This window comes from Cladophialophora immunda (assembly GCF_000835495.1).
Source record: "Cladophialophora immunda strain CBS 83496 unplaced genomic scaffold supercont1.5, whole genome shotgun sequence".
Lineage (NCBI taxonomy): Eukaryota > Fungi > Ascomycota > Eurotiomycetes > Chaetothyriales > Herpotrichiellaceae > Cladophialophora > Cladophialophora immunda.
In genome coordinates this window covers 1973589-1994427 of record NW_015622545.1, presented here as the reverse complement: position 1 = coordinate 1994427, position 20839 = coordinate 1973589, and the positions used below count along the sequence as shown (strand labels likewise).

The 20839-nt window shown below is 54.5% G+C and overlaps 6 protein-coding genes across 6 annotated transcripts; 5 read left to right on the top strand and 1 right to left on the bottom strand.

Moving 5' to 3' along the window:
• Positions 1-1055: 1055 nt before the first annotated feature.
• PV07_08909 (uncharacterized protein) lies at positions 1056-3712 on the top strand (the record flags this gene model as incomplete). Its single annotated transcript, XM_016396114.1, has 1 exon — positions 1056-3712. Exon 1 carries the CDS (start codon positions 1067-1069, stop codon positions 3710-3712), a length of 2646 nt encoding a protein of 881 aa, XP_016245970.1. The 5' UTR covers positions 1056-1066.
• A 1717-nt stretch (positions 3713-5429) lies between these two features.
• Positions 5430-8939, top strand: PV07_08908 (nitrite reductase [NAD(P)H], large subunit). Its single transcript, XM_016396113.1, has 2 exons — positions 5430-5585; positions 5668-8939. The coding sequence occupies exons 1-2, from the start codon at positions 5443-5445 to the stop codon at positions 8900-8902; spliced, it is 3378 nt and encodes a 1125-aa protein (XP_016245969.1). The 5' UTR covers positions 5430-5442; the 3' UTR covers positions 8903-8939.
• Positions 8940-9212: 273 nt separating this feature from the next.
• Positions 9213-11928, top strand: PV07_08907 (uncharacterized protein). The gene is made up of 2 exons (XM_016396112.1): positions 9213-9438; positions 9567-11928. The coding sequence occupies exons 1-2, from the start codon at positions 9330-9332 to the stop codon at positions 10778-10780; spliced, it is 1323 nt and encodes a 440-aa protein (XP_016245968.1). The 5' UTR covers positions 9213-9329; the 3' UTR covers positions 10781-11928.
• Positions 10033-13833, bottom strand: PV07_08906 (uncharacterized protein). The gene is made up of 4 exons (XM_016396111.1): positions 12749-13833; positions 12134-12652; positions 11930-12073; positions 10033-11873 (listed from the first exon to the last, which is right to left on the bottom strand). The coding sequence occupies exons 1-4, from the start codon at positions 12806-12808 to the stop codon at positions 10947-10949; spliced, it is 1650 nt and encodes a 549-aa protein (XP_016245967.1). The 5' UTR covers positions 12809-13833; the 3' UTR covers positions 10033-10946.
• Positions 13834-14080: 247 nt separating this feature from the next.
• Positions 14081-16302, top strand: PV07_08905 (uncharacterized protein). Its single transcript, XM_016396110.1, has one exon. It carries the CDS (start codon positions 14282-14284, stop codon positions 16028-16030), a length of 1749 nt encoding a protein of 582 aa, XP_016245966.1. The 5' UTR covers positions 14081-14281; the 3' UTR covers positions 16031-16302.
• Positions 16303-16455: 153 nt separating this feature from the next.
• Positions 16456-19993, top strand: PV07_08904 (uncharacterized protein). The gene has a single exon (XM_016396109.1). It carries the CDS (start codon positions 16558-16560, stop codon positions 19774-19776), a length of 3219 nt encoding a protein of 1072 aa, XP_016245965.1. The 5' UTR covers positions 16456-16557; the 3' UTR covers positions 19777-19993.
• The last annotated feature ends 846 nt before the right edge of the window (positions 19994-20839 follow it).

The window sequence follows — 20839 nt, the reverse complement described above, 5'->3', positions numbered from 1 at the left end:
CGCAACACCAGACTCATACACTATGTACTTGCGAGAGGACTGAGAGGTACCTCAGGATACAGGGATATCTGAATCTACCTTGCCATCAAAAATAACAGCGCAAGCGCTAACATGCCTGAGCAATGAAGCACTTAAGACTCGATGTCCTCGTGGCGATGCGGAACTGCAAGGGGGAAGTACTTGTAGGATAATGGTGAAGCTTAACCCAGACTAACCCAATTTAGAGAAAGGGAACTTCTGTGACCATTACGTCACCTTGAATCAGGTGCCAAGTTATGGGTACTGTAGGCTAGGCAGAGGCGATAATTTGGCAACTATAGACGGGTGCCGGGAACAGGGCCCCCTGGCCCAGATTGTGGCCGCGATTAATCCGTTGCTCAGGCCAACTACCACCATACTCAGTCACGTGCAGGAGCATCTTAGGTTGAAGCAGCGAGGCTCAGGGCCACGGTCAGGTCCAGAGATGGAAATGGAAAGTCCTCGTGTCGAGATTCCCACCTCGAAACTCCTGATCCACTGCCCCGGCGTGGTCGAATCGCTTCAACATCTCCGCGCGGCGAGCCTGAAGGCAATCTCCGTTGTCAGACAGAACGCGGCCGTGTGTAACGGCATTACCACAAAAACCAGTCTAGCCAGAAACAGCAAAGGCCCATAGATAAGCGGAAGGTACAACATCTCCTCGCACCACCAGCACCACTCTCTGATTCCTGTCCCGCGGATCTTCATCGATTTTTTGCAAGTTCGATCGAGACGGAATCTTTTGCTTGTCCCTCTCACATAGATTGGGGGGATGGCAGGCGATCAAATAATGGATTTAGAAAACCCTTCACTGACGCAGGTCGATCGGGGTGGGCCTCACAAGCTGCTCGATGCCCTATGACGCTCTCGTGATACCCCAAAGCGACGGCCATTGTGCCCTGGGCCATCTTGGGCCAGCCGCTTCCTGTCTCTTTCTCATTCTTCTCAGTTGTTTTGCTAGAGGTTCATTCTCACGGCTTTTATCGACCACGGAAGATCTGCCGCATGTGGGAACTCCGCCGTCGTCGTATTTTCGCACGCCGCTAGAATGGAAGATTCAAAGACAGACAGTCAGGGTATCCCTGAAAAGGTTGAAGCGTTAGAAACCCAGCCGGCCAAAGATGCCCTCCCCCCGTCACCGCCACCCACAGACGGTAGCATATCGGATCTGGACGACGAGAAGATCGAAATACCACTTCCACCGCCGACCGCGGCCCCTACCCAGGTGCTAGACCTCGATCTCAAGACCCCCGACAGCCATGTACCGCGTGACCCCCGACTGATCAGACTCACTGGAGTTCATCCGTTCAACGTCGAAGCACCACTCACAGAACTCTTCAACGAAGGGTTCCTGACGAGTCCAGAGCTGTTTTATGTCAGAAACCATGGTGCGGTGCCTCAGGTTAAGGACGAAGACATCATCGACTGGCAATTCACCGTCGAAGGATTGGTGGACGAACCGATGACCATATCGCTGAAGCAGCTGATGACCGAATACCAGCAAGTGACATACCCCATCACATTGGTGTGCGCGGGCAACCGGAGGAAAGAGCAGAACATGGTCCGAAAAAGCAAAGGGTTCTCGTGGGGCGCTGCTGGGCTCTCGACGGCGCTCTTCACCGGCGTCGTCATGTCCGAGGTCATCAGAAGGGCCAAGCCTAAGCGGAAGGCCAAGTATGTCTGTATGGAAGGCGCCGACAAGCTCCCCAATGGCTTCTACGGCACATCCGTCAAGTTGAACTGGGCCATGGACCCCAATCGCGGCTTCATGCTCGCCTACAAAATGAACGGCGAGACGCTCCGGCCGGACCACGGCAAGCCCCTGCGCGCGGTGATCCCCGGCCAGATTGGGGGTCGGTCCGTCAAATGGCTGAAGAAGCTGATCGTCACCGATGCACCCAGCGACAACTGGTATCACATCTACGACAACCGGGTCCTGCCGACCATGGTCTCTCCGGAGGAGTCGGCAAGCAACCCCAAATGGTGGACGGATGATAGATATGCCATATACGACCTTAGCCCCAACTCTGCCATCTGCTACCCACGGCACGAGGAGCAGCTCTGTCTGAATGGGGCGCCTCGCACCTACCGAGCCAGAGGATACGCCTACAGTGGAGGTGGGCGGCGCATCACCCGGGTCGAGATCTCGCTGGACAAGGGCAAAACGTGGCGGCTCGCGGAGATCGACTACGCTGAGGATCGATACCGACAGGTGGAGAAAGATCTTTTTGGTGGCCGGCTTGACATGTCGTGGCGCGAAACATGCTTCTGCTGGTGCTTCTGGTCGATCAATCTGCCCACGGAAGATCTCGCCAGAGCCAAAGACATCTTCGTGCGGGCAATGGACGAGAGCATGAATGTTCAGCCGCGCGACATGTACTGGTCTGTGCTTGGTATGATGAACAATCCCTGGTTCCGCGTGACAATCACCTTGGAAGGCGACTACCTTCGCTTCGAACACCCAACCCGGCCTGCACTTATGCCTGGTGGCTGGATGGAGAGGGTCAAGAAGGCTGGTGGGAACCTGGCCAACGGCTTTTGGGGAGAGAGACTCGAGGGCGAAGACCCAGTGGCCCCGGCCGAAGAACAGGCCAAGGAAATCTCCATGGTCAAGGAAGGCCTCAAGAACCCTATCACCATCGACGAGCTGCGGAAACACGACACCGAACAGCAGCCGTGGTTCGTGGTCAAGGGCGAAGTATACGACGGCACGGCATTCCTGAAGGAGCACCCCGGCGGCGCGCAGAGCATTATTTCGGCGGCGGGCCTTGACAGCACCGAGGAATTCCTGGCAATCCACAGTGAGACCGCCAAGGCGATGATGCCCAAGTATCACGTCGGCTCTCTCGACGAGGCTGCCAAAACTGCCTTGGCGGCGGGCGAGACGGAGGTCGACCAGTCGGGCAAACCTCCCGAGACCTTCCTCAATCCCAAAGCATGGAAGAAGGCCATCCTCCACGGTAAGCGGATCGTGTCGTGGGACACGCGCATCTTTACCTACAAGTTGGAACACCCGGAGCAACGCCTCGGCTTACCCGTTGGACAACATCTGATGGTGAGGCTCCGGGATCCCGCCACCCGCGAGGCCATCATCCGTAGTTATACTCCCATCTCGGAGATCAACGACCAGGGCTTCATGGAGATGCTCGTCAAAGTGTACTTCGCCGATGCGGGCAACAAGGGAGGCAAGATGTCCCAGGCGATGGACGCCCTGCCCATTGGGCACTTCATCGAGATGAAGGGGCCGATCGGCAAGTTCGAGTACGTTGGACACGGCAAGTGTCTCGTGTCCGGGCAGGAGAGAATCGTCAAGTCGTTCATCATGATTTGTGGAGGAAGTGGAATCACGCCCATCTACCAGGTCTTTCGTGCCGTGGTCCGGGACCCCAGTGACAAGACGCAATGCATCATCTTTGATGGGAATCGGTTGTTCGAGGACATCCTGTGCAAAGAAGAGCTCGACGCCCTCCTGGCGGGGAATGAGCACAGATGTAGAGTCCTGCACACCCTGACCAAAGCGCCCGAAGACTGGACTGGCCTCAGAGGCCGCATCACCGGCCAATTGGTCCAAGACCACTCCACGAGGACGGACGATACGCTGATCCTCATCTGCGGTCCAGAGGCGATGGAAAAGACCATGCATAAAGCGCTGCTGGAGCAGGGATGGGGCGATGACCAGCTGATGTTCTTCTGAAAATTGCATTGCCAGCGACGGGGCATCATGGCGCAAGCTGGGGTTAGGGATGATAGGGCCAGCTGTATATATTTGAAATTGCTGCTGACCAGTGACAAGATTTGACGTATAAGCACGATATATGAGTTAACGCAAAAAAAAAAGACCCTGATGTCATACGGCTCGGTGAAGCTGGAGACAAAGCGAAGACCTTTCAGGCGTGACCTTACATGAGGTCTTCAGCTGAACATCCTCGCGCCATTCTCTGGCAACAGACTGGAGAGGTCGCACCCATAGATAAATATTGATAGATAGAGTTATACCCAGGCGAAAGTACAGACTCCATGTCGGACCCATGAAAACCTGCGAGCCTTCGTGGGAACAGGCATCTGAGTGAGATTCGCTTCGCTCGCCAATTGACAACAATAATTGGGATACAAGCGCTAGAATCGGCACACAACCACTTAGACGTGTCTGGGACCCGGCACTGCCGGCGCTCACCCAACGACAAGCGGCGCGCAACAGTTCCACAACATCGGGTTTATCATCTTTGTGGTCAGACGCTTCGATTCAGATGCAGCCTCTGTAATTTGATGCGCATGTCATACTCCTCCTCTTCAATCCCTCCAGGGACGGGCTTTGCTATCAATCGTTGTTGAGGAAGGCGGATCGAAAGAGGGAACATCAGTCCAAAGCACAGGTGTAGGGCTCATCTTGCTTGAGCGCAACTCGATGTAACGGCCGCGGCAGATGTATTGAGTAGGTGGGAGAGGAAGACGTGCGGACAGTAAGGAAAAGCTGCCACAAGGGCAAAGGTGTCCTTCATGAGTGATAGTTCGGAGAGGAGGCCAGAGTTCAGACTCGAGAAGCGCGCGGTCAAGGAGACGGTACAAGGACACGTCTCTTAATCCGTGTGCAGATCCTTTGGCACATTTGTCGATTCTGCCATTGCCGCCCGACGTAGAACTGAAGGAACCAGTCCTACAGACCTAGAGCTTGAAAATCATTCTAGATCGGTGTGCGCATTACCGCAGGGAAGTTGGAGAGTGAGCGCGCCGGCCACGGAGAAGCAGGTGCGCAATAATCGTATCACGTGACACTATCAATCCCGTGACGCTCGTCAAATACGCTATTATTGCAGTTTGTGACAGAACGTGACGGCGCTAGTAGATCCTCGAGATGCGCTAGCGAACATGTTATCGCAACGTCTCACGGCCACTCAAGACTCGTCCTTCTCCCACTCGAGCCTGGGCTCTTATCTCTCCGCTCCACAACCGTCGAATCTCCAGAGACCGTGGAGAAAGTGATCTTCAATATCTTGCACGATCGCGGCCCCTCTGTCTGGACTTTCCCAGACGACTGCAATGACGATAGAAAATGACAATGCGATATCCGCCATTGGCTCTGCAGAATATCCCCGATGGGTTGGGGCAGTCATAGCCTGCACCCGCAGCGCTGAACCTCGCTGATAGGCGAAATCCTTCCCCTCGTTGGTTGACTGTGTTTTATGCTACATCCCCGCGGAAATCATGGCTTGCGTGAGTGGCGTCACCGGTTTGCACAGCGTCTGCAGAGTTCCAGGCGGCCAGTGACAAGTTTCCCTTCTTTTTTTTTCTGATCCCCTTCCAGCTTTCGGTGTGATATTCTTACTCGAGGCAGATCGATCCTGCCCTTCTAATGTATCGACATTAGTGCGCCCAACAGAGTGATCCAACAAATATCGGCAGGCGAGGCTGAAGAGGGCCGACAGCATGTCATGGTCAACATCGTCGCCGGGTATGGCCATCAGCCGTATTCCGGAGGGCGTGGAAGCCAATGGTGACATAAAGCCGGCATCAGGTCAAAGGAAGAAGGTGGTGGTTGTTGGCTTGGGAATGGTCGGTATAGCTTTTGTGTAAGTCTCCTTCACCATCTTCGTTCACAATGTGACCGAACTGGAACCAAACGAGAGCACTCAGCTGATAGGAGCTCGACAGGGAGAAGCTGCTGAAACTTGATGCTAAGAGGAGAGAATACGACGTTGTGGTTATCGGCGAAGAGCCTCATCTCGCATACAACCGCGTCGGATTGACAAGCTTCTTTCAGCACAGGCAAGTCGAGTCGCTTTACCTCAACCCGGAATCCTGGTATAAAGGCCATGCACCAGACTCTTTCAGCTACCACTTGAATACTCTGGTCACCGAAATCAAGCCGGCGGAGAAAGTTGTCGTAACGGCTCAGGGCGACACCATACATTACGACATTTTAGTGCTGGCCACAGGGTCCGACGCCGTCCTCCCCCGACATACTCCCGGCCATGATGCCAAGGGAGTATTCGTGTACAGAACTATTGAGGATCTCCAGAAACTCATCGCATTCTCTGCAACCGTCAAGGGCACGACAGGATGCGTTGTGGGTGGCGGGCTTCTCGGCCTTGAAGCGGCAAAAGCCATGATGGATCTGGAGGAATTCAAGCAGGTCAAACTCATTGAAAGAAACAGATGGGTGCTGTCGCGGCAGCTAGACGGAGACGCTGGTGGTATGGTCGTCGAGCTTGTCCGCAGCCTCGGACTCGACGTCATGCTTAGCAAGAGGGTTGGAAAAATCTTGACCAATGAAGACAACGCTGTGAGGGGTCTCGTCTTCGAGGATGGTGAGGAGATGGAGTGCTCTTGCATCATGTTTGCAATTGGCATCAAAGCAAGGGATGAGTTAGCCAGGGCAGCGGGACTGAAATGCGCCGATCGAGGGGGAGGTGTCGTAATCGATAACGACCTCAGGACAAGCGACCCTAGCATCTACGCCATCGGCGAATGTGCAAGTTGGGAGAACCAGACGTTTGGTCTTATTGCACCAGGCGTTGAGCAAGCCGATGTTCTGTCATTCAATCTAACCCAAGCCAAGGTCCACAGCCCTCGGACATTCAAACGACCAGATTTGAGCACGAAATTGAAGCTGCTGGGCGTAGAAGTTGCCAGTTTCGGAGATTTCTTCGCGGACAGAGATGGACCAAAGGACCTTCCCAAAAGGCACGTCAAGCGGGAAGAGAGGAAAGGTACCGAAGGTCAAGACAAAGTCAAGAATCTCACTGAGGGCCCACCGCCCCCAGCCGTCAAAGCTCTCACCTACAGAGATCCCTTTGCAGCCGTGTACAAGAAATATCTGTTCACCTTGGACGGCAAGTATCTGCTGGGAGGGATGATGATCGGCGACACAAGAGATTATGTCAAATTGGTGCCTATGGTCAAGAACAAGAAGCAACTGGAAGTGCCTCCATCTCAATTCATCATCGGCGCATCAAAGGACGGTGAAGAGAACGCCGACGACCTGGCCGACGACACACAAATCTGCTCTTGCCACAACGTGACCAAAGGCGACGTCGCCAGTGTGGTCAAGGACGGTTCCTGCAAATCGATTGGCGACGTTAAGTCGTGCACCAAGGCCGGCACGGGTTGTGGTGGTTGTATGCCTCTGGTTCAGTCTATATTCAACAAGACGATGAAGGAGATGGGTCAAGAAGTGTTGAACCATCTTTGTCCTCACTTCAAATACTCGCGAGCTGACCTCTACAACATTGTTTACGTCAAGAAATTGAAAGACTTCGGCGCGGTCATGAGAGACAGCGGCACCGATCCCAACAGTCTCGGATGTGAAGTCTGCAAGCCCGCCGTTGCGTCGATTCTCTCCGGCATGTTCAATAAGCACGTTATGGAAAGGCCACTCCATGGACTCCAGGACACGAACGACAGGTACCTCGGAAACATTCAGCGCAACGGTACATTCTCTGTCATTCCCCGCGTGGCTGGTGGCGAGATCAGTCCCGATAAGCTCATCGTCATTGGCCAAGTTGCGAAGAAGTACGGCCTCTATACTAAGATCACTGGTGGCCAACGCATTGACATGTTCGGTGCAAAGAAGCAGGATCTGCTTGACATCTGGTCGGAGCTGGTGGCCGGAGGACTCGAATCAGGCCATGCCTATGCCAAATCTCTACGCACTGTCAAGTCCTGTGTGGGTACGACGTGGTGCCGCTTCGGCATCGGAGACTCTGTTGGCCTCGCCATCCGGCTCGAAGAAAGGTACAAGTCTATTCGAGCTCCACACAAGATAAAAGGAGGTGTCTCCGGATGCGTCCGCGAATGTGCCGAAGCCCAGAACAAAGATTTCGGCTGCATTGCCACGGAGAAAGGGTTCAACATCTTCGTCGGCGGTAATGGCGGAGCGACGCCGAGACACTCGGAAATCCTGGCCAAAGATGTGCCTCCCGACGATGTCATCCCCATCCTTGACCGATACTTGATGTTCTACATCCGAACAGCCGATAAGCTGCAGAGAACGGCTAGATGGGTAGAAAACCTGCCCGGTGGCATCCAGTATCTGCGCGAGGTCGTTTTAGAGGACAAGCTCGGTATCTGCGCGGAGCTTGAGAAGCAAATGCAAGAGCTTGTCGGCACCTTCTTCTGCGAGTGGACCGAGGTGCTGAACGACCCCGAGAAGCGCAAGGCGTTCCAGCAATTCGCAAACACGGCAGATAACAGAGAGCCTGCGGTGGAAAAGGTCGAGGAGCGAGGCCAATTCAGACCCGCGTACTGGGCGAAGGATTCAGTGCACGAAGACTTCAAGGGGACTCGGTGGACCAGCCTGACATGGCAACCCATCGTCGAAGCGAGCAAGTTCCAAGACCTGGACACGGGCTCGTCACAGACCGTCATACGCGGCGACACGCAACTCGCGGTCTTCAAACTGAAGGGCAAGTACTACGCCAGTCAGCAAATGTGCCCTCACCGCCGCACGTTTGGCCTCTCCGACGGCCTCGTGGGCGAAGTCACCTCGCCCGACTGCAAGGACAGCAAATTCTACGTCAGCTGCCCCTACCACAAGCGGAACTTCCAGCTGAACGGTGAAATCGAGTTTGACAAGAAGGATGCCGGCGCCGGCTCGTGCTCCAACGACGCCAGCATGTCCATTGCCACGTTCCCAGCTGAGGAGCGGGAGGACGGTTGGGTGTACCTCAAGCTGCCACCCGTGCAAGAGATGGACAATGTGCTGGGAACGAGCAAGTGGACCGTGAAGCAGGACGAGGCACCCAATCCGTTTGCCAGTCTTGACAAGAAGCTCGGGTACAACAAAGGTCTGCGGCCGCAAAAGACCGTGGGCGCCATGCCTGGAACGGGAAACGTTCGAGCCGGGCGAGAAATCCGGGTGGCGGCGCAGCGGAGGATTGACTGGTAACTGAGTTGCTCGTTAGTAATAGAGCAATAGACGGTGCGAATAGATCCATGTTTCGGTACCACTGCTGTCTTGCTGTTTCTCCCTCACTGATTCAGCGCTAGAAGTGCACGATCGATGCGACCATGAGGAAACCGTGAATCGTCAATGCTGGGTATGTAGCGAGTTACCTAAGTGAACAAAAACCGCGCAAGGCTGAGTCCAACCAGCCAATCACGTCGAAGGCTCTTCGGTACTTGTCGGCTACTAGCGCGTTTCGCATTGTCCAAGTCGATGCTGACACCTGCTGCATTTTGTTGCCTTCCTCGTCATTCCTCATTCTCTCTCTCTTCTGTTGGATCACTGAGAAGCAATACGCCAGTGCCTCTGCTGCAAACTGTGTCTCCGAGCAACAAGTCAGCGGCGAGCGAGCGAGGGAGGCGGCTTCGTTATGAGCGGGGCACTGGGCTCACGCCGACATGACCACCTGATATTCTGCTTGCTGCTCCGGCTCGTCTCGGCCTACGCCTATACGATCCCGCAATATGTAATCGACCACGGTAAGTAGAAAGGCCAAGGCCCGCGACTCGGGCAATTTAGCTTGCTGGCTACAAGCTCTGTTGGGGCCTGCGAGATTGAAGTGAAGCCAGCTGGAGCAATGTGCTGACTCTCTCCCGCTCCGCCACAGCCCCGATCGTCTGGCTTCATTCCGACGACCCGTACATGCCAAGTGACATCCTGACGCATGTGTTGCACACAAGTCCGAGGATCGGCTCGGAGCCCATCACCGAGGCGATGCCGCTGGCCAATCTCGAGACTCTGTCGCTGTTGAACAGACACGGCGGCAAGGACGGGACCGACGTCTTCTTGACGGCCGTCGACGACGTGGCCGCCTTCCCGGCCTGGGTTTTCGGCGAGGTGCCCGACGCGACGGGATCTCTCCACAACTCCACGGCGTGTGCGGTCGTCGTGGTGGAGAAGAAGAAGGGTGCGGATGTCGACCAGCAGGAGCCCGTGAGGTTGGACGCCTTCTATTTCTACTTCTACTCGTGGAACGAAGGGGCGGACATTCTGCAGGTCGTGCCGCCGCTGAACAAGCTGTTCCCGGACAGCAAGCCCGGCGATCACTATGGGAATCACTTGGGGGACTGGGAGCACAACATGGTCCGGTTCGAGGACGGGAAGCCGACGGGCGTCTACTTCAGCCATCACACCAGCGGCGAGGCTTGCGCTTGGGAAGACGGGGCGTGCCTGTCCAAGCAAGGAGAGAGACCGGTCGTCTTCAGCGCCCGCGGGTCGCACGCTAACTACCCCTCGGCGGGAAGCCATGTCCACGACGAAGCGCTCATCGACATCGCAGACAAGGGCCGGATGTGGGATCCCGTCAAGCTGGCCTACTTCTACCACTACGACCCTCAAACAGAGACCTTCGCCGCGGCAGACCCGGGCGCAACAGACCCAACCGACTGGCTGGACTTCAACGGGCACTGGGGCGACAAACAGTATCCCGACTCGGACCCTCGCCAGGAGACCGTCCCGTACTTCGGGCTCAAGAAGTACAACAACGGGCCAAACGGGCCCAAGTTCAAGCACCTGGTGAGAAAAGGGCTGATGCCTGACGGGAAGGAGAAGCCGATCCTCATGAAGACGCTGGTGCATTGGTACATGGCCATGTACGGGTGCTGCTTGAAGGGCATCAACCCTTGGGTGGTCGTCATCTCGCTTTTGCTTGTTTTGGCCGTGGCGGTTGTTCTGTGCGTTTTCACGTTCCGGCGAGTTCGCCCACGACTGAAGGCGTGGATCCTCAAGAGAAAGGCAGACGAATCCAAGGACACCTCCGAAGTTCAGCTTCGACTGCTCGATCCGGACGGGGGAGAAGCCGACGACGAACCAGAGGTATAGAACCCGTTCACCGCTGCTGGACGCCGCCTCGCAGGCCATTTGCTCTGTTAATCAGGTTTTACCTCGCAAGATCCTTCGAGTCTAGTGTCTTCCCGGCTTGAACAATGTCGTGTTACACAACGGGTTGACCACCCTTGCAGCCGGCTAGCATTTCGCTAGTGGGCAATCAGAGTCCAGTTCCGGTGTCCCAGCAGATTATTCGCGGCTTGTCCAATTCTGCGTTATTCTCCTGTCGGATGATGGAGCCCGACAAGATGTCCGGATCAGCCTCTGACGCCGTAAGGACACCCGCCACCTCCGACTCCGGCTGGTTCCAAGTGCGAGGTCCCATTCCTCGGAGCAACAGCTGGGTTATCGCCAGTGCCTGGCTGATGCCCATCTCGTGTCCGATTTTGTCGAGAGACAAGATAATCCAGCGCTTGAGATCCGGGGTGGAGAAGCGGCAGCAAGCAACCAGAAACAGAGGCCACAAAAGGCTGTAGCCAGCAGCTAGAACCTTGTTCTCGCGACTGATTCCATCAGCTGCCGTCCATTCGTTGGCGACGGCGAAGTGGTACGGTACGCTAGCGCAGATGTCGGCCGTCAAATCTCTGAGGATGATTTCACTGTGCCGTGCAACCTTGACATGGTTGCGGGAGTTGTCGGCGAGGTTGCGGGCATGCTGCTCCTTTTGCAAATAGTCGAGATGTTGCATGATGATTTCGTGGATGACAAATCGCGCACCTCGCCAGTTGCCCCACAGGTTACTAGCGAAGAGATCCTGGTAGACATAGTAGTGGGATGTGTATGGTCCATATGTCGTGGTCGTCCCCCATCTGCCTGTGGTGAAGAATTTAGTATACATCAACGACGAGGGCATACCCACGGCCCAAGAGGCGAGCTCCGCATCCAGTGCTAAGGCCGCTCTAATGATCGCTCTGGGGTCGGTCATAGTTCCTTGCTTCATATCCGCGCACAGTTTGGTCAACTGTATGTTGATATTGGCCAAATGGTCGCCGAATCGGGAGAGGCCATCCTCGAGAGCACATGCTTGCTGTGATAGTTGTCTCAGGACAGGAGATGTAGGGCTCTCTCCAAAGATATTATGTATCAACTGAGCAGTTAGTGGCGATGTATACAATAAAAAGGTCACGGCGGTCTGGGACTCACTATCTGGGCGCGCATCTGTCTGAATAGGTGCAAGCCCCGACGGCTTCTCAATTGTTCTGCTCCCCGCCACTCAAGTAGCTTGACTGCGCCGTCGATGTGTTTTCTCCACTGGAGTATTGAATTTAGTCCAGTACATGTGACCACCTGCATCGAAGTCAGCCATCAGGAATTAACCGGATTGCATGCAAACAGAGTGGGATCTACCTCAAACATTCCCAGAAACATGACAGCCATCAAAGTGAGGTCTGATTTAGACAATAATGGGTCTTGGAGTGCTATGTTTGTCGATCGCAAAGCCGCCGTATACTCCTCCCGAGCCGCCATCATCAGAGGTGGACTCAATTTGGTGTTGGCTAGAATAGCAAGTCCAAGGGCGGTAACTGAAGATGATGCAGCAGCATTGGCCGCGATGTCCAAGTCTAATGTTGACGGCCATAGCCACGTGTCCAGATAACTCTGCTGTGCAAAGCAAATTGCGTGCTCGCGCATCGGGATCGAAGGTTGTTGGACCAGGGGGACCAATAGTCCAGCCGTAGGCGCTGATCTGGAACGGCATGCGCTGGACTTCGGATCGCGGTCCAGCTCTTTGGCTCGTTTAAGCTGGGCCTTGCGGGCCACTTCAGTGCTCTCATTGCGAATCACAAGAGATTTGAGATCCCTGTAACCGACACATACGACACCCACACGAATACACTGAGAGCACGAGGGCGTCGCTTGGTCACACTAGATCTTCCCATTAGACATTCAGATCTCCCACGACACGACAACATGGCTAGCAGCGCAGACTGACAACAACTGCCACAGGAGGATCAAGTTTACCTTCAGTCTCCTTGCCCGGCAACGTTCACAATTGGGACTCGGTCTTCCACGATATACCATGCCGACAGAGTATACGAGGTACTGCCTTTCTCTGAACTTCTAGGTCGACATAAGTCAGGCTCGAGTAGGTATGCAGTGAGTAGATATGCAGAAGTAGCGGTCCGGGAGCGAAGGCAGGTTTCTTTGCAGCCTTGCAGATGGTGGTGACGGTTGACCTGAGTCAGCCACTACTCCCAAAAAGGTATGCTGCTCGTACATATCAATGGGGCGCGGCTGTGCTATGAGCGCACCGTTTCAATCACATTGGACCACGGTATATCCGTTTCTGGACATCTCTCTCTTTTGTCGTGCCCAAAGCAGAAGAGTATGGGAGCCAGGAGTGTCATCTTCTGACTGTAGGATCAGCAACTATTATCCAGAGTATGGCGGCACATTTAATAGTAAGGAATCTGATTAATGACATGGGTTGTTTGGGACAAGATTGTCGGATATCGAGCCGTAACTTCGAGTATGCGGTACCTATCACGACTCTTGAAAGTTCCTGGCCCAAGAACACTTATGGCGCATATACACGGTTCCAGAATCATCCGCCCGCGATGGCAATAATTGTTGCAGGCACGCTGGTCATCTGCGCCGTCATAACACCAGGATTTTTGATGTTGGCGCTCGGAAAGGTGGCACTCCTGACAATTTTGCAACAATAAGGGACAAGACGGACTCGGGGGATTTAAGGGCTGTGGCGAACAGATGGGCAGTTGAGGTCTTGGACCTGCTCAGCTGCAAGCGGAGTCTCTTTTGGCATTGTCAGGAAGTCCATTGTTCATGAGTCCCTGTCGGACGCCCAGTTCAAATCTTGTAGTAGAGTCAATCTTGAGGGCTGAGGCACGTTTGCTAGTCCGACGCAGCTGTTTCGCCCACCCGGTGTTCACACTGTTGACTTCTCTGCGCCAGTGAGGGCCAGGATCGGCAGGGGATCGGCTGGTAGAACTCTACGAGTAGGTCAGGCGAATCGTCCGCAGGCGGTTGCAGGAGGCTCGAGATCAACTTCCTGTGTCTCATCTGTTTAGCATACTGTGTAGGTCTTGGGAATGGGGTACCGAGTCGAGTTGGGAATGTTTCAGATATCGGCTGATCTAACACGTGATGGATCAAGGGGCTCGGGGGCTTCAGAGGGCTGTGCTGGAGCGTGGTATTGGTGGTGGCGAGTGGTGGTTTGACATTGACGGAGGTGTTGCTCCGCGAGGACCTGCGGCTGCTGAGGCTGCGGAGGCTGCTATTTAAGTGCCTGCCAATTGGCTGCGGGGAACGAACAGCCTGGGAATTTGCCTGCGATGGAATTTGGCCAACTTGTTCTCTGCGCTCCCTGGTCGTCTGCTCACTAATGACAACTAATACCAATAGTAAATAATCCTCGAGCCGTCGGTCCTCCAGGCATTTCCTTTCTTCATACCTGTACTCTACATATTTCCCACGGTTCCTCTGGTTTGGTCGTTGTCTGTTTATTGCATAAGATACCGGCACAACACTCGCAAGATGCGTCTGCAACGTGCCTCGCAGTTTTTCCTTGCCTTCTACTTCTTCTTGCACCCGCCCTGCGTGCAAGCCGAGTCTCAATGCGCCATAGATCCCAACTCAATCGTGACTGATGCCTGCACCTCCTACTCAGACCTCGAGCGGCTCAACGCCAACCTTTACCCTTCGTTAGACGACTTGACCCAGCACACCGACTTCTTCGCCTACTACCGATTAAACCTCTACAACAAGGCCTGTCCCTTTTGGACCGATGAGAATTCCATGTGCGGCAACCGGGCGTGCGCCGTGGAGACAATAGAAGATGAAAGTGACATACCACCAATCTGGCGAGCCGCGGAGTTGAGTAAACTGGAGGGTGCGAGGGCGAAACATCCGGGGATTGCCCTGCAGCGAGAAAGGCCAAAAGACCGCCCGCTGCAATATCAGTTGGGCGAGAACGTGGATGAAAGTTGTGTGCTAGAGGAGGACGACGAATGCGACCAACGAGATTACTGCGTCCGCGAAGACGAAGGCGCAGCAGCCAAAGGAGACTACGTCAGTCTTGTCAACAACACCGAACGATACACCGGCTACTCAGGACTCGGTGCTCGACAAGTCTGGGATGCCATCTACAAGGAGAATTGCTTCACTCCCAAGTCTCCGAGACATGCCTCTTTGAAACCGAAACCCCTCCAAGCCGCGCAGAGTCTAAAGAACATCTTCCAAGAGTATGGGCGGCAACATGTGGACGATTCGGACGACCTGTACCCCCTCGACGACGAATGTCTCGAACAACGGGCGTTCTATCGCATCGTCAGCGGCATGCACGCCTCCATCTCCACACATATTTGCTGGGAGTTCTTCAATCAAACCACTGGCGAATGGGTCCACAACCTTGACTGCTACAAGGAACGGCTGCACAAGTACCCCGAACGCATCTCCAACATCTACTTCAACTACGCCATCCTGACACGCGCGGTCGCAAAGTTGAGGAAACACCTGGAATCCTACACTTTCTGTTCTGGCGATCCCGACCAGGATTTCCAAACCAAACAGAAGGTCCTCGCGCTCGCAGACACAGCAGCATCTGGTCCGCACACCTTCGATGAATCCGTCATGTTTCAAGACCCTTCGGTCATGGTGCTCAAGGATGACTTCCGCAACCGGTTCCGTAACGTGTCCAGGTTGATGGATTGCGTTGGATGCGACAAATGCAGGCTTTGGGGAAAGCTTCAAACCGCTGGTTATGGTGCTGCCTTGAAAGTTCTTTTTGAGTATGATGAGAACAAGAACGGGGAAAATCCGCATTTGAGGAGAACAGAGTTGGTGGCATTGGTCAATACCCTTGGGCGTCTCAGTCACAGTCTGGATGCAATCCAAAAGTTCCGCACCGCTCTCAACACTGGAGATATGAGTGTGCTGGACATCCAAGGCCCGCTTCCACCGTCTGCAAAGACTGATAGCAAGGCTGACTCGGTCGATACCGAGAATACCGAAGACATCACAGACTTTGACGACTTGTACGATGATTTGGACAGCAAAGCCTCACATGAGCAGCCGCAGGGGAATTCAATCGCCGAAGCGTTCTGGACCGAGCTCGATCTCGTCTGGCGCGCATACAAGATGGTTCTTCGGTCTTGGTTCGAGCTGCCTTTCAAGTTCGGCGCGATTTTCATCATGGAAATGAATCGGTTGTGGAATTTCTGGTTGGGACTGCCGGTGCCGGACCGGTCATGGGATTTTCACTTCCCAAGCCGGGACGAGCTGTAGGATAGCTCCTCCCATTTCACCCTCATGAGTGGAGTTTTGGTGGCAAGGACATTGAGGACTCACTTTTGCATGAATTGGCGCAGGACTTTGCGGTACGTGGCATCTGGTGTACAGATGGCACTCTGATTGTAGGTATGCATAGCGACGGCGTGGGCTTGGGCATGCGCAGAAGCGGGCAGCACGGTCTATGGGTTTCGATATAGATGTACATAACATTCTGCGAAGTGTGCGCACTTCCAACAACGAGGAAAGACATGCTGTTCCCAGACGAATTTGAGTTTCTCTTGATATAGCTAATTTGTTAGGGACGGTTTGTAGCGGTTGCCCCTCACCACAAGCGCCGGGGTGGCAGTTTTTGGGGGACCGTTTTCTCGGCCTCATTCACGCGTCGCGCCCGCTTGTAACGCGTCTCAACCGACTTTTCCAAGAGCTGCCCTCCATCGCCATCGGACCATGGCAACAAAACCCATGTGCTGAAGAAATGTAATTGTATCTCGTGGGAGAACACAAGAGCTCGACTCTCAGCAATGCTGCCTCCACCCGCGACCGTTGCTGGCACGCCATGCCCAGTTCCGCTCTACGCAGATGTCCCAGCGCAAACACAACAACGTCACAATCAACACCACCGTCAACTCGACCGAGCCTCACTCTCGTCGTCTCCAAGCGATGACACAACGGCCAACATTGAATATACGTCCGCTTTTGCAGCACCTGCCCCCGGCATTCTGAAGAATGCTAAACCGCGACGCAGACGACAGCAGGACGGCATGGTCTTCACGATCCACGAGGACAGGGCTCAAATTGTGGCTTCACGAGGTGGCGATGGACGAGGCAGTAACAACACCAGTGAAGATGGCAATGGTAACAAGGATAACCCGCTGAAAGTAGGCGCCAGGAGGAGGGCTGCGATGTCTCAACCGCCGCAGCGACCAAAAAAACGAGCCGCCGTTGGAGCTGCTTGTACTATACCCATGTCCTCAACGGCTGCTCTCGCTGTTGCTTCAGCGGACGATGCTTCCGGCACTGCACAGCACCAGGTTCCGAAGCGGGGCAGTGCTTCGACGAGACTTAGTCGAGCTCCAAGACGACCAATGGCAAACAAAGCCGAGGGAGCATCATCATCTGCCGAACCGCTGCCATCACTACCTGAAGACACCATTGCTCTCCCCATGATCGATTCAACAATTACGCTCAAGCCAGCGCGACGGGCTACGATCTACATCCCGACCGAGGACACTACGATGCCAAGCATGTACATGGGCATCTTCAGCCCTGTCAGGAATCTTGATCCAGCGGTGAAGACTTCTCCGGGATTAACATCGACATCGGGGACTGTAGAACGATCAAGCAAGCCAGATGTCGAATTAACGGGGATTGTTGCGCAGATGGTCGCGAAGAAGAGAGGCCCAGCGAAGGCAAAAGGCGCAATGTCTCCAAAGCGACGGCCGTTGCAGGTCACGACCAGACCCCTCCAAGAAAGCACAGTGATGGTAGATCGCTGGGGTCAAGGCGGTGGTAAGGAGAACATCCCCCCGGGTGAGAATGAAATGTTGGGCAAGGAAGCGAAAGCTGGGAAAGGGCGAGCTAGGCTCGAGGGACGAGGCAAAGATCCGGAGGCTGCATGTCCTCTGCTTGAGCATAAAGTCAACCCGCAACCACGAGCTTCGTCGTCCTACGAACCCGCAGCGAGCTTTTCGAGGAAAGTCAAGCCCGAAAGTCCCGCTCAGGGCGCCAGCACGAAGCCGAGCTGGAATGCAGGACCACGGTTGAAGACCAGTCGCCCGGGTCGAAAACCCAAGTCGGAGAATATAGAGCCAAAGTCAGGCCACGGTGCATTGGAGCGTGAATCCCTTACCAGGAAGCCGTCAGTCCCCAGTCGATTTGTTATCCCGAAGGTGGATCCTCCGTCACCCAGTGAATCGTTTCCTGTGATCACTGAAGACCTTGTCGACCCTGCGATGTACGAGGACAATTGGTTAAACCACCAAGAGATCGCCATCACGCAACTTGTCAACAACCTCTTTGGAGCATCTGCCCCGTTATCCTTGCCAGTGGAAGATGACATGCTGAGGCTCGAGTTGCTTGAGAGATATGGCGACCCGAAAAATGCCATGCTTTACAAAAGACTTCAGGCAGCCTTGCTATATGGTGCGCTCAGTGTGCCCAGGGACGTTCTTACAAGTGCTGTGAGACTCAGTACCGACCTAGGAAAGCGAAAGGCGTTCACGGATTTGTGGCTCGATACGTATGAACTTCCGTGTCTCCGCTCGGCGCTTGAGGTTGTTGTTGGTCGGCGGTGCTTGAGTTGTGGGACCGCGTCTTCGTCAGTGCGCCCCAGCATCGACAGTGGACACATTGTCAACCGACGTACCTTGCAACAGTTTATCGAGACCTTCCTGCTTCGAAATGAAGATGGACAGCCGGATGAGGCATCCACGGATCGCCCTTCATGGTCATATCAGCGCACTCTTCTTCGGAGTCTGATGCTCATCAAGCTTCTGGATACGGCGAAAGCTGCCCTAAGCCCGGTTGCGAGCACGTGCCTATTCCAACCATGCTCATCGTACAAGACATCTGTGAGTGTTGTCAATGCACTTTTCCAGATGCTCAATCCCAACGCTGGGGACCCAGTTCGAGCCTTGACGCATATTGGGTATGTGGTCATACACACACAACATCCTCTTGCGGAATACTCGTACAAGATGGAAAATCTGGCGATCGACTTGCGGGACGGGGTCCGCCTGACAAGACTTGTCGAACTTCTCCTATATCCCTCAGCGGCACCGTCTCTCGAGCGCGTGCACGATTCGGGTTCAACTTCCAGTATCCTTTTGCCCACCGGAGAACAGTTGTCATTGACCGAAGGGGACCACAACTGGCCATTGTCTCAACATCTCAAATATCCCTGTCCGGGCCGTGCGACGAAACTGTACAATGCGCAGATTGCACTGAGCGCAATACAAGGAGTCAAGGGGGTAAGGACATTGGCAGAATCTGTCAAAGCAGAAGACATTGTAGATGGATTCAGAGAAAAGACTGTCAGGCTGCTTTGGGGCCTGACCAGCAAGTGGGGACTTGGCGGTCTAGTCGACTGGGACGATATTGAACGTGAAATCAAGAGACTGTGCCGCACAAGCCCCAGCAGTTACGAAAACGACTACTTCGACCTGCTACCGGATGAAGATGGTCATGCGCGACACACGGTCCTATTGAAGGCATGGGCACAAGCCATTGCCAGCAAAGAAGGGATCCGGGTGACCAATTTGACCACAAGCTTCACGGATGGACGGGTTTTCCAGGCTATTGTTGAGGAATACGAAGGGTATCTCGTTGATGACGTCGGGCCGCGAATGGGTCGCTCGCTCACTGAGCGGCTGAGATGTCTCGGATGCAGTGAGGAGTTTGCAATGCTTTTCGCCCAGTCAGATGCGTCTCGCCACCGTGCGCACATTTTCGGCCGGGACTTTGTGGTGGCTGCATTGGCATTCCTATGCTCTCGACTTCTCAATCCGACCAAAAGAGTGAGAGCGGCCGTGACGATACAGAGGAGATGGCGCTCGTATTGGGCACGGGTGGTCGAGTCTCGCAAGGTCCATTTGAAGGCGGTTGCAGAGATCTGCGCTACAGTGGCTGCTCAAAGGGCGGCAGCCGTTACAGCAAACCAAGGAGGGCATGAAGTGGATCGGCCGGTGGCCAGCGAAGAGGAGAAGGAACTTGCCGACGAAGACATCTGGTTGAACTTGTGAACAGGGGAGTCGAGGGACGGTGGGATTGGTCTGGATGGTGATGTGATGTGGTACGAACCAAATTGAAGACAAAGTCTGTTGTTTGAAGAGCCCGGACCGGACCAGGCAGGAAGCCAAATCATTGTTACACCAAGGTCTGCATCTACTGAACGAGTCTAGTTAGCAAGCAGGTGAAAGTCAAATAGTCAATGATGCAGCATGGACGATCTGATATCAATTGTGGCTGTTGCAGCAGCAGCTGAGCTGGTGGCCCAGCTGCCGTTGCAGTCGCCGCCGCAGTGCCTTTCTCGCTTGTCGATCAGGCCATTGAAGGGCCCAATATCACCATCATGCGGGGGACTGTATCTGTAGCGTCTAGTGTCTTGCTGGATCAGCCAGTATAGTTGGAGGAGTGACGAGACTCTCGCAGCGTCTCACCCTTCGAGGGGGGCCAGCATATGCCGGGTCGACGTTATTCCGGGGCCCAGGGCGGGGAACTCTGGGCATTTATGTTTAATGGACTTTAGGTCGCGTTTTAGCGTCAGTTGAGATTCCAACGACCAATCAAATCAACTACCTCTCAAACTCAATTCACCACATCACTCGCTCACTCCTCGCCTCCTCCTCCACCTCCTACATCGCCCTCCTCTCCTCCCTTCCTCCCCGTGCTCCCTTGTCTTCTCTCTCTCTCTCTCACATTTCCCCTCTCCCTCGACTCTCTCTCGAGTCCCTTTCTCCTGAGATTTAGCCTACCTGCCCCCTGCTCCCATTCTACTCCTCTACCAGATCAAGCTTAGGGTCAGAGAAACGAGCAAACAGTCAAGGATTTGCAACCAGGGCTGAGGTCGATCCCCATTACTGATCGACCCATTTCTTTTTTCCTCCCACTAGCCAATCTGCCGATTAACTTTTCTCAATCATTGCCGTCATCACTTTCGACGCTGCAGGACCCTGCAGCTAGAGTAGTTTGCTGCTCACTCGCTTCTGGCTCAAGCGCCAAAACTCAAGTTTGGGTGTCCTATCATATCCATCGAGATACCTGTCTTCACTGCACTCATCCGTGCATACCGGTTCCCGCCAGAAT